Raw genomic sequence first — 16,774 nt, 5'->3', positions numbered from 1 at the left:
GATTATAATTTAGTGGCAGCATTAAAAATGGAGCGGTGGTGGGGAATAGGAATTTAATTAATGGGAAAAATGAATGACCAAAGAAACTTATCAAAACTAGGTAGTAAAGGCCAAGGTACAAAGCTATCACTGAATATTTTGTATTAAGACATAAATGCAGAAAATTAAGACTGCTAAATTGGCATGAAAATTCTTTTCAAAATTTATTTTCTCATGAGTTAAGGCCCAGATTTAAGGTACGATTACCAAGAAACAACAGAACCACATTTTTAGTATACTTACCAGACTAAATGTTAGGTAATTAAATAACTTGGATTGGTACGGTAGCATAATGGTTAGCACAACACTTTAAGGTACCAGTGACCCAGGTTCAATTCGTACCACTGCCTGTAAGGAGTTTGTATATTTTCCCCGTGACCGCATGAGTTTCCTCCAGGTGCTCTGGTTTCCTCCTACATCCCAAAGATGTACCAGTTGGTAGGTTAATTGGTCATTGTAAGTTGTCCTGTTATTAGGCTAGGATTGAACTAGGTGATAGCTGGGTGGCATGGCTTTAAGGTCCAGAAAGGCCTACTCTGTGCTGTATGTCAATAAGATTAAAATGAAATTAAAAATGCGTACATTAATGTAATTGATAAGAGTTTACAACCAGGTCATACTTCTATTATATAGTGCATACATTTAATTAAATTTCAACATCAAGAAAATAATTTTGCTTTTATATGCTTTTAACTCTGGTAAATTAGACATTGTAATAGAAAAGCGAAACAATTGTAATTGCATTTTAAAAGATTAATCACACACAAATTGATAAACACTTGGATGCTACTAAATTGATTCACTTTTGCCAATCAGATTATTTTTCAGGCTATTTTATCATAGTGTTAAAATGTATGAGCATTTTTTTATAACAGTGGAATTTGAAATAGTAATACCAGTACTTTGGAAAAAGGATTCTAAACTTCAATGGCTGTTGTAATCTACTAAGCATAAATTGACCTTCTGTTGATCTAATAATTGGCATGCCTGGCATGCATAAGTGTATTTAACGGAACAGTAAATTCACACTGTTTAACAGATTATTTTCCTCTACAAAGTTTAAATTGAAGCTGGTTAGCCTAACATTATGACCACACTTTCCTCTCCCATTCCATCACAATGGAATACAATTAGCTACCGAATCTGGATGAAATCAAACCATGAAGCCTGAACTATTCCGATGTGGACACAGAACATGGAATGGTACAGCACAGTATGGGTCCTTCATCCCATGTATTATGCTGACCTTTTAATCTATTCCATAATCAATCTAACCTACATACCTCATAACCCTCCATTTTAATTTTCATCCATGTCCCTATCCAAGAGTCTTTTACATGTCCATAATATATCAAGCTCTACCCCCAGCCCTGGCAGTGCATTCCTGGCACTCACCACTCTCTGTGTACAAAAACTATCTCTGACATCTCCCTGAAACTTCCTTCTGCTCACCTTAAAAGCATGTCCTCCAGTATTAGTTATTGAAAAGGTGGTAGCTGTCCACCTTTGTTATATGCCGCTTATAATCATATACACCACTATCAAGTCGTCTCTCATCATCCTTCATCCCAAAGAGAAAAGCCCTAGCTTGCTCAACCTTTCCTTATTAGACATGTTCTCTAATCCAGGCAGCATCTTGGTAAACCTCCTTTGCACCGTCTCCAAAACTTCCACGTCCCTCTTACAATCAGTCAACCAGAACAGGGCACAACTCTTCAAATTGAATTGACTTCATATTTTATACCCTTCACATACATGAGAAGTAAAAATCTTTACGTTACATCTCCGTCTAAATGTGCAACGTACAAATGTTTGTATAATCACAGTAATTTATAATAAATAGAACAGTCAATGTAATATAGAGTACACTCCAATCAGCATGAGTTAATCAGTCTGATAGCCTGGTGGAAGAAGCTGTCCCAGAGCCTGTTGGTCCTGGCTTTTATGCTGCAGTACTGCTTCTCAGATGGTAGCAGCTAAAATAGATTGTGGTTGGGGTGATTCAGGTCCCCAATGATCCAACAGGCCCTTTTTACACACCTGTCTTTGTAAACGTCCTGAATCATGCGAAGATCACAACTACAGATGAGCTGGGCCGTCTGCACCACTCTCTGCAGAATCCTGCGATTAAGGGAGGTACAGTTCCCATACCAGGCAGTGATGCAGCCAGTCAGGATGCTTTCAATTGTGCCCTTGTAGAAAGTTCTTAGGATTTAGGGGCTCACACCAAACTTCTTCAACCATCTGAGGTGAAAGAGGTGCTGTTGTGCCTTTTTCACCACACAGCTAGTGTACACAGACCACGTGAGGTCCTCGGTGATGTGGATGCCAAGGAATTTAAAGCTGTTTACCCTCTCAACCCTGTCAATAGGGGTTAGCCTGTATCCATTCCTCCTGCAATCCGCAACCAGCTCCTTTGTTTTTGCGACATTGAGGGAGAGGTTGTTTTCTTGACACCTCTGTGTCAGAGAGATGACTTCTCCCCTGCAGGCCACCTCGTTATTGTTTGAGATAAGGCCAATCAATGTAGTGTCGTTGGCAAATTTAATTAGCAGATTAGAGCTGTGGGTGGCAACACAGTCATGGGTATACAGGGAGTAAAGTGTGGTCTAACCAGAGTTTTATGGACCTTCAACCTTACCTCATGGATTATTCTATCTCCATGAGAATTTAATTAACTGCTGTAAGAGATTACGACCAGTATTATCTATTTTCTAAAAATACCAACAGATTTATACTTTAGCTCAAAGGTAATGTGGTTTTTACTGCTCAATGAATCCTTAAACGTATCAAATTTTACCTGTTTTCTCATTTGTGGACTGGCTGCTGCTGCTGATATTTTGGAACTACGATCGGGAGGCATTAGATATATATTCCATGTAGCAGTAGAGCTGTGGGTCTTCTCTGCAGCATAACATCTCCATAAGGTCTACAAAGGGGAAGATATTAGTTTGTAAATTATAACTGTGTGATGAAATAGTTGTGAAGTGGTAACCAATAAATATTGCAAAGCTGTCTCAAAACAAACATGACAGAAAAGCAGTCCCTTAATAAATAACGGGGACATATTTGGGCACTGCTACTTTAAGCACAAGTTAACACCGATTTAGCTGGAATAAAAGGTTGAGGAGGTGATCAGAATGAGATGGTTTATCTGATTATTCTGAATTCCGATGCATTCTTTTAAAGGTCGTAATCTAAAAATCATAGTTCAGCCATTCAGGAGTAAAAATCAGGAAGCAACTTGATAGAAAAATAGCAACAGAAATGTCCATCTTCCTTCCGTAAAAGGACACGGCTATTGGATTAAATGCATAGATCATTGTTACACAAGGGCATCAAGGATTAATGGCCAAAATCCAAATAAATGCAGCTGAGGTACTGTATAAATCATTTATTATCTAGTTTAGTAGTACAGACGAAAGAAGCTCTCTTTTCCAATTTTATCAAGCTGACTCACATAATGACCATTGACTGCAATATTTATGTGAAACCGGATGGATAAGTTGTGACAGCAAACTGTAATACAAATGAACACAAATCACTTGTGAGATTATTTTCCTCCAGTAATAGAAGCAACTTAAAGTACTTTATGTACTCTGTATGTTTTTTATATCTTTTCTTTGGCCCATGCAACCATAAGCGTAGGGGCTCTGGATAGCGGTAGTACCTTTGATGTCTGGCAGCTGCACCCTGCCTTGTTGAGTGGACAGGCATCACTGGTCCTCATCCATCTGCTAAATCTCCCACACCTGCCTCCAAGTGGCACACCCTGGCACACTTCTTCAGCTGGCAGGCTAAATGATGTAAAAGGTTGGTGTTAACATGGCACCCCTGGGCGAATGACCTCATCGACAAAATCACCTGCCAGGGTGCATGAGTTTCCCAAAGAACTACAACGGTCACGTATTCGAGACCAGGGTGAGCCACCAAGTTGGGGGGGGGGCATCAGATGTGGTCTGAACTGGAGAAGGATGGTCACCATTAGGCTTCACTAGCCCAAGAAATGCAAAATCACCCCTACAACCCATAAAAAGGGTTGCAGGATCCGAACCAAATTGAATTCTTTGGCACTTAAGCAATCATTGCATTTCATGTAATGCATCGCCAATAATGTTAGCTGAGAAATTCTTCTGTCCTTAAAAACTCTATTAGGCCAGTTTTGTGCGAACATTTGTACAGTTTGTGTGTTTGGGAAACTTCCCCATGGAGCAAAATGTTGTAGCACACAAGACCCAAGGTTTTGTGATGTACAAAAATGCCTTATGAGTGCATAGGCAAGCACACGCACCAAAATCCTTTCTGCTGTTTGCTTTGTCACTGTGCCACTGGTGGAAGAAAAGAAATTGGGCCTAGCTTTCCTAGAAAGATCTACTATTCAATCTATGTGACAAAAGCCAGGAATTCTGATGACTCGATGGAGATGTTACACTTACTCAGGGACAGACAGAACTTTTTCTGTTTATTGATTATGACTCACTGTTCAACACCATCCGATCCTCAGTACTAATCAACAATCTACACAACTACCCTCTGCAACTGAGTTCTTGACTTCCCCATCAGAAGGCCACAGTTTGTGAAGATTGGAAATAACTAATCAACACTAGCACACCTCAAGGAAGTGTGCTCAGCCCCCGGCTCTACTCTCTCTACATCCACAACTGAGTAGCTACACACAGCTCAAATTTAAGTTTGTCAATACATTTGCCAAAAGCACATCTATTGTTGGCGAGATAGATCAGCTGGTTCAGTCCTGTTGAAACAACCTTACACACAACATCAGTAAGACCAAAGAATTGATTGTGAACTTCAGGAAGGGGAAGTCAAAGGAACACCCACCAGTCCTTATTGAGAAATCGGCGGTAGAAAGGATGAGCAGTTTCATGTTCCTGGGTGTCAACATCTCTGAAGATCTACCGTGAGCCCAACATAAAAATGCAATTACAAAGAAGGCACGAAGGCGACTACATTTCATGAGGAGTTTGAGGAGACTTGGTATGTCACCAAAGACTATTCCAAATTTCTACAGATGTAACATGGAGAGCATGCCAACTGGTTGGAGTATGGAGTATGCAGAAGCCACTAATCAAGTATGGAGGAGCCACTTCTCAGGATCAGAGAAAGCTGCAGAAAGTTTCATACTCAGACAGCTCCATCATGGGTACTAGCTTCTGCAGCAACAAGGACATCTTCAAAAGGCGCTGTCTCAAATAGGTAGTATCCATCATTAAGTACCTCATCACCCAAGACATGCCCTCTTCTCATTACTACCATCAAACGAAGTAGGGTGGAAGTCTGAAGACATACACTCTATGTTTTAGCAACTGCTTCTTCCCCATCACCATCAAATTTCTGAATGGACAATGAACTCATGTACAGTACTCACTATTTTCTTTTTATTTTTTTGCTCTTTTGCACTACCAACTTAATTTATTTTATATGGTTTTATGGTAATGTGTAGCTATTTATTATGTATTACAATGTACTGCTGCCACAAAACAACATATTTCATGACCTATGCATTGATATTAAACTTGAGTCTGACTCTGAAACATTGTGCTTGCCCATTACAGCACACCTAATGCAATTTGGGCCCCACTGTTAAGACTTGTGCAAATAGTGTTTGTAATATTTCTCTAGTAGATAGTCCATTCCTTAGAAGTAAATAGGGTAACAATCATTGCTGCCTGGAAAACTATAGATGATCTTCAATTACTTCTTTTCTGATGTGGTCAAAGGTTTTGGTTATACACTGAAGGCAGTGATAAATTTAATTATTGAAGTTTGCCTTCACTGAAAGGTGGCTCCTGGGATATTATACCAGGATTTTAACAGGATACTTCCTCAGAAGAGGTTATTCTCACTAAGGCTGAACTATCACAACACTCATGCCTAGCTAATTCAGATACCCAGTGCATTCAGTAAGAAAGGTAGCTGGATTCTTGTCTATTACTCATATCAATTTATCTCCACCAACCAGTCCCATCAATCTACCTCTTGATCTCCCCTTATCAAATTCCTTCTGCCTCACCCTTCCTTCATCAGTCTTCCATTCCACATCCAGCCAAATTTTTTCCCAATCCACCCAGCTTTCCTATTGCCCCCGATTGGACACTCCCACCAATCTCCATCCTGACCACTGTCACTCGGATTAGTACATGACCCATTAATATGATCTGATCTCTAATTTGCCTTCAATTGACTCCACAGCCTTCCCTCGCTCCCCCTAAGTACAATACTGCATGATCAACCCACATTGTGTGACCTGGGACTTAAGGTTAGTAATAAGTTACAATACGGATGATTGGCAAAAGAAGCAGAATATCTTTATACTTTCACAAAGAACAAGCACAATTATGTACAAATCATAAGGTTTTCTCCTGGAGATGTACTTAGAAGCAAGTTTTGCTTGGCAGATTATTTATTCTAATAATATATCATAATAGGACCATAAGACCTAGGAGCAAAATTAGATCATTCGGCCCATTCAGTCTTGTCTGCCATTCCATCACAGCTGATTTATTGTCCTTCTCAACCCCATTTTCATGCCCTCCCCCCATAACCTTTGATGCCCTTATTAATCAAGAACCTATCAACCTCTGCTTTAAATATACCCAATGACATGGCCTCCACTGCCATCTGTGTCAATGAATTCCGAGATTAACCACCCTTCAGCTAAAGAAATTCCTCATCATCTCTATTCTAAAGAGACTTCCTTCTATTCCAAGGCTGTGCCCCTGATCCTAAACTCCCCCACTATAGGAAACATCCTCTCTACTTCCACTCTATCTAGACCTTCCAATATTCAATAGGTTTCACTGAGATCCCCCGATTCTTCTAAACTTCAGCAAGTACAGGTCCAGAACCAACAAACGCTTCTCATATGTTAATCCTTTCACTCCCAGGATCATTCTTGTAAACCTCCTTTGGACCCTTTCCAATGCCAACACATTCTTTCTTAGATAAGGGGCCCAAAACTGCTCACAATTCACCATATACTCACAATAATACTAGTGATGTTAGATCCCAGATATGCTACTCGAAATGGCAGTAAAGCAATGAGGACAGGCAATCCTTCTTAAGTATAACGACAAGATTGATTGACAATTTCCAGGTGGAGCATCATTGAACAGGAACTTCTGTGTTGTAAGTGAAAGTGGGATCTTCATAGTAAATACAAACAATGAACCTTTTCCAGTAGTTTTATTTGAAATTGCAGACATAATCCAAAAGCCTGGTAATGAGAAGAGTCTATGAACAGATTACAGGCATAACTAACACCTCCCTGCTCACATGGCACTGAAAACAACAATTGTGAAATTATTTCAGATCCCTGTTCATGGAGTTTGGATTTTGAGTGAACAAGGAAAAATTGTTATGAGTTCACCAACATGCAAGAATGTAAGTATTAATTATATTTATGAACCTGTGTTAAGTCAGATAGAGAAATGGAAATAGAATGAGAAAAATCGGATTTAAGAAAGGAATACACCCACTCAGCATTTCAGGACAACCTCTACCCTCTGCCATCAGATTTCTGAAAAGGACAATGAACTAATACCATGAATACTACCTCACTAGTTTTTGTTCTCTATATTTCTTATTGTAATTTATAGCATTTTTATGTAGTGCACTGTACTGCTACCACGAAATAAGTTTCAAGACATATGTCAGTGACATTAAATCTCATTCTGGATTCTGATTCTGATTAAAAGATACGTTCAAAGAATTAGTTTCTTTCTATCTTCTTGTTTCCCTTTAAGAAAAACCTGAAGGAAAGAACTCTGAAAATTGCAATACTTCATTTTAAGTGCCAGAGAGACTGACTAGCAGTAATTGGTTCTTACCAATCTGCAAGAAGAATATTTAGAACAACAATTACATGGCTTGTTGTGGCAGTGTGCATATCCAGAAATTTCATATCATTCAGTGTTTTTCAATGGGATGTCAACACATACTGCCACTTGCAAAAATTAATGATGCAGTTACATTGTGGCAACAACCATTAAGGTTCAATATTGAATTAAGCATAACAAGTTAATACAACATTGGCACCAAAGAATGTATGTTATTTTCTGATATTGACATTAAATTTTGAAGTAAGGTTTTACAAAGTAGAATGCTGCTCTAGCATTATAGCCATAACTTTAGCATTAAACGCTCTATCATGCTGTATCAACAAGTGCAAGCATCTCAAGAACAAGTTGCTATAAAATGTGTTAGTATAGAACTGCCCGATGCATCTTGAAATAGCATCATATCAACAGCCTAGTATTGTCAATGTAAGAAAGACAGCACTGAAGTCTGCAGCAGAATGGTATCTTCATGGTATTTTCTGTACCTAAGCAGCTTGCTATTTGTAACTTATACATAACAACATAAGAAAATAAGAAATAGGAGCAAGAGTGGGCCATGTGGCCCATCGAGCCTGCTCCCCCGTTCAGTGAAATCATGACTGATCCGGCCATGGACTCAGCTCCACTTACCAGCTTTTGCCCATAACCCTGAATTCCTTTTGTGATGAAAAAAATCTATCTAACTTTGACTTACATATATTTAATGAGGTAGCCTCTACGGCTTCTCTGGGTAGAAAATTCCACAACTCCAATGCTCTCTGGAAAAAGCTATTCCTCCTCACCTCCATCCTAAATCTAATCACCATATCTTGAGGATATGTCAACCTAGTTCTAGTCTCACCCACCAATGGAAACAGCTTTCCTACTTCTATCTTATCTATCCCTTCCATGACTTTATATCTTCCCATAACATAATTTCTCATTCTTCTGAATTCCAGTGAACTTTAGAAGAATTCCCATTCTTCCGAAAGACAGTTCACTGGATCAACATGCTGAAGAAAACATTTGGACAACCAGCCCTCTCCAAAACCAATACAGGTATATTCTTTTTTTTACATGTGCTAGATAGGTGAAACATAGTAAATACTGCTGGAGGAGCCTCATGTGAAGAATGGTCACTGCTATTGACTAGTTATAGAGTCATAGAATTGAAGTGAATGAGCTGCATTACTGCAAATTTATTGGAATGTAGATTTGCCTTTAGAAAACTACAACAAGCTCAAGGCCTTTCATATCATCACCTATACACTATGCCAATAGCCACCTATGGTTCAATCAGTCTCTTAATGACTCGGTCTCGTCCCATAGGCGAATCCCTGCATTTCCTGAATCAAATGTGGGAGGGAAAGATGTGCTTGGTGGTGGGATCCTGTTGGAGATGGCGGAAGTTTCAGAGAATTATGTGCTGGATGCGGAAGCTGGTGGAGTGGTAGGTGAGGACAAAAGGAACCCTATCCCTGGTAGGGTGGTAGGAGGATGGGATGAGAGCAGACATAAATAAAATGGAAGAGATGCAGTTGAGGGCAGCATTGATAGTGGACAAAGGGAAGTTCCTTTCTTTGAAAAAGAAGGACATCTCCTTCATTCTAGAATGAAAAGCTTCACACTGACAGCAGGTGTGGCAGAGATGGAGGAATTGAAAGAAAGGGATGGCATTTTTACAAGTAACAGGGTGCGAATAGGTATAGTCCAGGTAGCTGTGAGAGTCCGTGAGTTTATAATAGACATCAGTGGATAAGCTGTCTCCAGAGATAGAGACAGTGAGATCAAGAAAGGAATGTGAAGTGTTATAAATGGACCAGGTAAATTTGAGGACAGGGTGGAAGTTGAAGGCAAAGTGGATAAAGTCGACAAGTTCAGCATGGGTGCAGGAAGCAGCGCCAATGCAGTCGTTGATGTGGCAAAGGAAAAGTGCGGGATGTTCACCAGTGTAGGCTTGGAACATAGACTGTTCCACATAGCTGACAAACAGGGACCCATGCAAGTGCCCATGGCTACCCCTTTTGTTTGAAGGAAGTGGAAGGAGAAATTACAGAGAGCGAGGACATGTTCCGCTAGGTGGAGAAAGGTGGTGGTGGAGGGAAGTGGTTAGGTCTGGTGTCCAGAAAAAAAATGGAGAGCTTTGAGGAATTCCTGGTGGGGGATGGAGGTGTATAGGGACTGGACATCCATAGTAAAAATAAGATGGTGGGGACCAGGGAACCTGAAATCCTTGATCAAGAGCGTGTGAGGTGGCATGAATGTAGGTAGGAAGTGACTGAATCAGGGGGTAAACGGAGTCAAGGTAAGCCGATATGAGTGCAGTGGGGCAAGAACAAGCAGAAACAATGGGTCTACCTGGACAAGCGGGTTTGTGGATCTTGGGTAGGAGGTAGAAACTGGAGGTGTGGGGTGTGAGGGTTGTGGCGGTGGATGGGAGATCCCCAGAGTCGATAAGATTGGTGATGGTGAGGGAGCCAATGTTCTTGTGTTCCTTAGTGGGGTCCTGTTTGAGGGGTAAGTAAGAGGAGGTGTCTGAGAGTTGTCGCTGGGCCTCAGCAGGGTGGAGGTCAGAACGCCAAACTACTACAGCACCTCCCTTATCCGAGGGTTTGATGGTGAGGTTAGGATTGGTGCAGATCCTTTTCGAAGGGTAAGTAAGAGGAGGTGTCCTGTTTGAGGAGACCTCTACTGTTGCGATGAGGCCACACTCAGGTTGGAGGAACAATACCTTGTATTCCATTTGGGTAGCCTCCAATCTGATGGCATGAACATCCATTTTTCAAACTTCCGGTAATGCCCCTCCCCTCCGCACCCCCGTCCTTCACCATTTCCCATCCCCTTTTCCCTCTCTCACCTTATCTCCCTACCTGCCCATCAGCTCCCTCTGGTGCTCCTCCCCCCTTTTCTTTCCTCCATGGCTTCCTGTCTCTTTCACCAATTTACTTCCCAGCTCTTTACTTCATCCCTCCCCCTTCACGTTTCACCTACCACCTTGTGTTTCTCTTTCACCTCACCCTACTTTTTAAATCTACTCCTCAGCTTTTTTTCTCCAGTCCTGCCAAAGGGTTTCGGCCCGAAACGTTGACTCCACTTTTTTACCATAGATGCTGCCTGGCCTGTTGAGTTCCTTGAGCATTTTAAGTGTGTTGCTCAGATTTCCAGCATCTACAGATTTTCTCTTGTCTGTCCACTGTACGTTGTTCCACTCATCTGTCATAACTCAAAGCCACAGAAACCCAGGACATCCACTATGTAAATTAGTTCTCCATCGCTAAAATTACTACAGATAAGAATTGCAGAAGTTTAGCCAGAGGTTTCACAATGCAATCTCAGCTGCCCCCAAGAGACAAGAACCCAATCAAACAATGCAATACACACAATTCAAATCCCATATCAAATAATATTACCACGGCAGCTGTTTGATAATGGTGACAATGGGGTTTCAAGACACCCTTACGAGTAAAAATAAAATTCCAAACTGAACTATTTTGAACAATGCATAATTTGAATATCCTTGTGATAATTAATTTCTCTGATTATACTTAACGAATCATACCTGAATGAGAGAGGCTGCAGCAGGTATCTGCCGACTGAAATGTTTTTGACGTTGTTTCTGCTGAACTTTAAGAGCAAATCCAGATCCCAGTATACCCTTAAAATGGAATGTTTAATTAAAACTCTTTACACAAATTTACCTTATTACACTGTATAAAGCATGACACTGAAAAATGGCAAAACATCATTCTGAGAATGGATAAGTAATGAAGACTTTTGGGAAAAAAATCTTACAATATTTTCTTCTGCTCCATTATAAATCTTACAAGAAAAGAATTCTCATCAACAAGGCCAAATTTCTGGGCTTCAAGGGAAACAAATGAATGGCTGTTTTATGTAAATACAGAGATTAAAATTATTTACATATACAATTAACAGAAAGTAATCCCCTTAAAATGTTCTTAATGACAACATAAGCATTTTTCACAGATATTCTTTATTTGGCTTGTAAATGATACAATAAAGTAAAAAAAACCAATAAGAAAAAGTGAAATTCTATTTATAAAAATGTCTGAACCATTAAAAGTGACAAAGTAAAAGAACCAGATAAGTTTAGCTTGCTGTCTTTAAAAATGCCCAACACTCAGCTACTCATGATAGAACAGGCCTCTCCTCCCAAGAATTAACCCATTGAATCGCTTTGGACTATCTCCAGAACCAATATATTCTTTGTTGATGTGCTAGATAGCTGGAGGAATCTCATGTGAAGAATGGTCACTGCTATTGACTAGTTATAGAGTCATAGAATTGAAGTGAATGAGCTGCATTACTGCAAAGTTATTGGAATGTAGACTTGCCTTTATAAAACTACGTTCAAGGCCTTTCATATCATCACCTATACACTATGCCAAAGGCCATCTGTGGTATAAAATTAGATTTGTTAACACCTGGAGATAGAGGTTAATCATTTCATTTCATGAGTGGTCAGGAAAAGTAATTATATGATGTCATGTTAATCAATTAAATTTGATTAATATTTAATGCTTTAAGCGGGCCAGAAGAATTTCTTTTATGCCTTAAATGGGCCAGAAGAATTTAAGTTAGTTTGCAGCATATAAATGCAAAGTCATTTTGAGGGTAGTATCTCCCTTACAAAAATTACTTTTTCAGCTTAGTATCTTAGAATAAATAGAGTTTATGAATTGAAAAATATACTAAAGTTTATGCAGTAATCATACTAAAATGATATTTCAAAATGCTTCTTCATTGTTTGGACTTATTCCAACTATTTACATTTCCAACTAGGTACCTCCTCAAGTCCATTGAAAGACCTTACTCTTCCAAAATAATATTTACACCACCTATCAAGTATCAGTACAAACCAGTTTTGATCATGCAACAAAGGCTTTTTAACATATTCACCTCATGTATAACCTGGCTGATCTCTGACAATAAAAGGCCAAAAGGCAACTTTTAAACTGCAAGAGGTAAATAATGTACTTACTGCTGGAAGTGCAAAGAAAGATATTGCAAAAACGGAGAAACAGGAAGCTATTGTTTTTCCAATCCATGTCTGTGGAACTTTGTCGCCATATCCAATTGTTGTCACTGTTACCTAAAAATGAAAAGGTCATTGTAATCATACATTGCAGCTTGCAGTATGTCTTTAATTAGTATTATTTAAATGAATAACTAAGGGTTTGTCATTGTTTCCGAGGACTTCCTTGACTTCTGGATATTGTTGAATACATGAAGAGGGAATAATTGAATTTCAAAAGCTCTGGATATTGTTCACAGAGAAAATATTTTGTATAAAATGTTTCACCATTTAGCATATGTAAAACACAAGCTGCTTTACATGCCTTAGTATGATAGAACACATGAAAGGCAAGTGTATAGGCATTGCATTGTAAATTACATAGGAAACGTAAATAAGGATGAATACTTCTAATTAAGTTTATCCCTAACCAAAGATAATTTGCCATGCGATTTTCATATATAAAAAAACATTTTTCCAACTGTGAGATGGCATGCAAGATTAGACAATCAGTTCCATTCAGGCACTCAATGTCGTCTTTAACAGGGCACCTAAACAATAGAGACCATAACTCAGGGCGAGCCCAAGAGCTCAGAAGTTCCACAACAACAAAAAACAGCAACATCCACATATTTTTCATTAGGGGTATATCAGATTTTTTTCAAAACAGTAGCAAACTGTAACAAATATTATGTCTCAACGATTTAGCTTCAAGTAAGTGGGAATGCAAGTGGTGGTGATGATGAAAAGAGGATTCAAAGAACAAGCCAAGTGAGTGGCAAGTGAAAAATATACAGTTATGCCATCCAGCACCCACTCTGTCTACACCTTTTCTAACATTGTAATCACTATCAAGTCACTTAAAAGTAAAAAGCCCTGGCTCCCTCAACCTTTCCTCATAAGGCATGTTCTCTAACCCAGGCAGCATCCTGGTAAATCTTGAAAAAGAAAAACAAGAGATGTCTTTGGTTAAAGAGCTGTGAATCTTTGGAGTTCTCTATTCCAGAGTGCTGCTGAGATTTGGTCACAGATTTCATTCAAAACTGAGACCAATAAATTTTCGAATTTTAGAGAAATCAAGGGATTTGGAATTGTACAGGTAAAGAGTGCTGAGACAGAAGGCTGTCCATTAATGTGTCCAATGGCGAGGCAGTTTACTCCCCGGGTCTTGATTGAAAGAAATGGCAGAAATTATAGTGGATGCATTTATGATAATTTTCCAAACTCTGGTAGATACCAGCAGATTAGAAGACAGCAAAAGTCACACCACTGTTCTTAAAAAAAATGTAGGCAAAAGGGCAGTAACTATAGGCCAGTTACCTAAACATCTGTAGTTGGGAGAAGCTGTCATGAAGGAAGAAATAGTGAGACACCTGGATAGAAGTGGTTCCGTCAGGCAGGCACAGCATGGATTCATGAAGAACAGGTTCTGTTTGACAGATTTACTGGAGTTCTTTAAGGAAATAATGAGTGCAGTGGATGGAGGGGAACAGGTGGAGGTTGTAAACGTGGATTTTCAAGAGACGTTAGATAAGATGCCACGTAAAAAACTTACCCATTAGATAAGGATACATGGAGTTAGATGTACTGTATCAGCAAGGATAGAGAATTGGTTAACCAATAGAAGACAGAGAGTTGGGATAAATGGGTGTTTCTCTGGATGCTAGTCAGTAGTCAGCAGAGTGCGACAGGAGTTGGTGCTGATCTCACAACTTCACAATATCAGAATCAGAACCAGGTTTATTATCATCGGCATGTGTTGTCAAATTTATTAACTTGAAGCAGCAACAGTTCAATGCAATACACAATATAGAAAGAATAAATAAATAGATCAATTACAGTAAGTATATATACGTATATTGAATAGATTAAAATAGTGTAAAACTGAAATAATAGATATTTTTAATAAGTGAGGTAGTCTTTATGGGTTCAATGTCCATTTAGGAATCGAACGGCAGGAGGAAGCTGTTCCTGAATCATTGAGTGTGTGTCTTCAGGCTTCTGTATTTCCTTCCTAATGGTAAAAATGAGAAGAGGGCATGTGCTGGGTGATGGGGGTCCTGAATAATGGACGTCACCTTTCCGATGCACCACTCCTTTAAGATGTCTTGGGTATTACGAAGGCTGGTATCCAAGATGGAGCTGACTAATTTTACAACTTTCTGTAGCTTCTTTCGGTCCTATGCAGTAGCTACCCTGTACCAGACAATGATGCAGCCTGTCAGAGTGCTCTCCACAGTACATCTATAGGTTTTCAAGAATTTTAATTGATAAACCAAATCTGTTCAAACTGCTAATAAAATATAACCGCTGGCTTGCCTTCTTTATAGCTGCATCAGTACATCGGGACCAGGTTAGATCCTGAAAGATCTTGACACCCAGGAACTTGAAGTTGCCACTCTCTCTACTTCTGATCCCTCTGTGAGGATTGGTTCATGTTCCATCGTCTTACTCTTCCTGAAGTCCACAATCAGCTCTTACGTCTTACTGACATTGAGTGCAAGGTTGTTGCTGTGACACAACTCAACTAGCTGGTTATCTTGCTCCTGTTTACCCTCTCACTTCTATCTGATATTCTATCAATAATGGTTGTGTCATCAGCAAATATATAGATGGTATTTGAGCTGCGCTTAGCCACACAGTCATGGGTATAGAGAGAGTGGAGCAGTGGGCTAAGCACACACCTAGTGTTGATTGTTGGCGAGGAGGGGATATTATCACCAATCTGCATAGATTGTGGTTTACAGTTAGGATGTCGAAGAAACAACTGAAGAGAGAGGTACAGAGGCTCAGGTTCTGTAACTTATCGATCAGGATTGTGGGAATGATGGTGTTAATTATAGTCAATGAACAGCATCCTGACATAGGTGTTTGCATTTTCCAGGTGATCCAAGGCCGTGTGAAGGGCCATTGAGATTGCATCTGCCGTAGACCTATTGTGGTGATAGGTAAATTTTTTCCAGGTCCTAGCTGAGGCAGGAGTTAATTCTAGCCATGACCAACCTCTCAAAGCATTTCATCACCATAGATGTGAGTGCTACTGGGTGATAGCCATTAAGGCAGATCACAATACTCTTCTTAGGGACTGGTTTAATTATTGCCTTTTTGAAGCAAGTGGGAACTTCCGCCCGTAGCAGTGAGAGGTTGAAAATGACCTTGAATACTCCCGCCGGTTGGTTGGCATGCATTATCAGAGCCTTACCAGCTACTCCGTTGGGGCCTTACATCTTGCGGGGGTTCACCCTCTTTAAAGACAGCCTAACATCGGCCTCCAAGACAGAGATCACAGGGTAACCAGGTGCAATAGGGATCTTCACAGCTATAATTATATTCTCCCTTTCAAAACGGCATAGAAGGCACTGAACTCATCTGGTAGTAAAGCATCGCTGCCATTCAAGTTACTGGATTTTGCTTTGTAGGAAGTAATGTCTTGCTAACCCTCCCAGGGTCGTTGTGCATCTGATGTCACCTCCAACCTCGCTTGGAATTATTTCTTAGCTCTTGAAATAGCCTTCTGCCAGCCATATCTTGTACAGACCTTGGTCACTAGACTTAAATGCCACATATCTAGCCCTAAGCAGATGATGTACCTCCTGGTTCATCCACAGCTTTTGTTTTGGGAATGTACAGCAAGTTTTCGTAGGCACGCACTCATCCACACAGGTTTTAATGAAGTCAGTAACAACTGTGGCATACTGAATACAGTATGCCACAGTATCCACTGAATCAAAGCAGCCCTGTAGGTGCCCCAGTGCTTCCCTTGTCCATACCTTGTTGGTCCACACGACTGGTGCTGCAGTCTTCAGTCTCTGCCAATACTCAGGGAGTAGAACTACAGCCAGACGACCAAACTTTCTGAAGTGCG

At 40.0% G+C, this 16,774-nt stretch overlaps 1 protein-coding gene across 1 annotated transcript in view; it reads right to left on the bottom strand.

Annotated features, from left to right (window-relative positions):
• kcnq1.2 (potassium voltage-gated channel, KQT-like subfamily, member 1.2) overlaps window positions 1-16,774 on the bottom strand; it is a 409,546-nt gene that overhangs the window by 298,200 nt on the left and 94,572 nt on the right. Inside the window, 3 exon segments of the mRNA XM_063059641.1 lie at window positions 2,840-2,968; window positions 11,434-11,529; window positions 12,877-12,987. Coding sequence (XP_062915711.1) covers window positions 2,840-2,968; window positions 11,434-11,529; window positions 12,877-12,987 — 336 coding nt within the window.

Source organism: Mobula hypostoma, chromosome 9 (genome assembly GCF_963921235.1).
Source record: "Mobula hypostoma chromosome 9, sMobHyp1.1, whole genome shotgun sequence".
In the NCBI taxonomy this organism is placed as follows: Eukaryota; Metazoa; Chordata; class Chondrichthyes; order Myliobatiformes; family Myliobatidae; genus Mobula; species Mobula hypostoma.
Note: the sequence above shows the minus strand (reverse complement) of the source record. Positions and strands in the feature narration are given on the sequence as shown.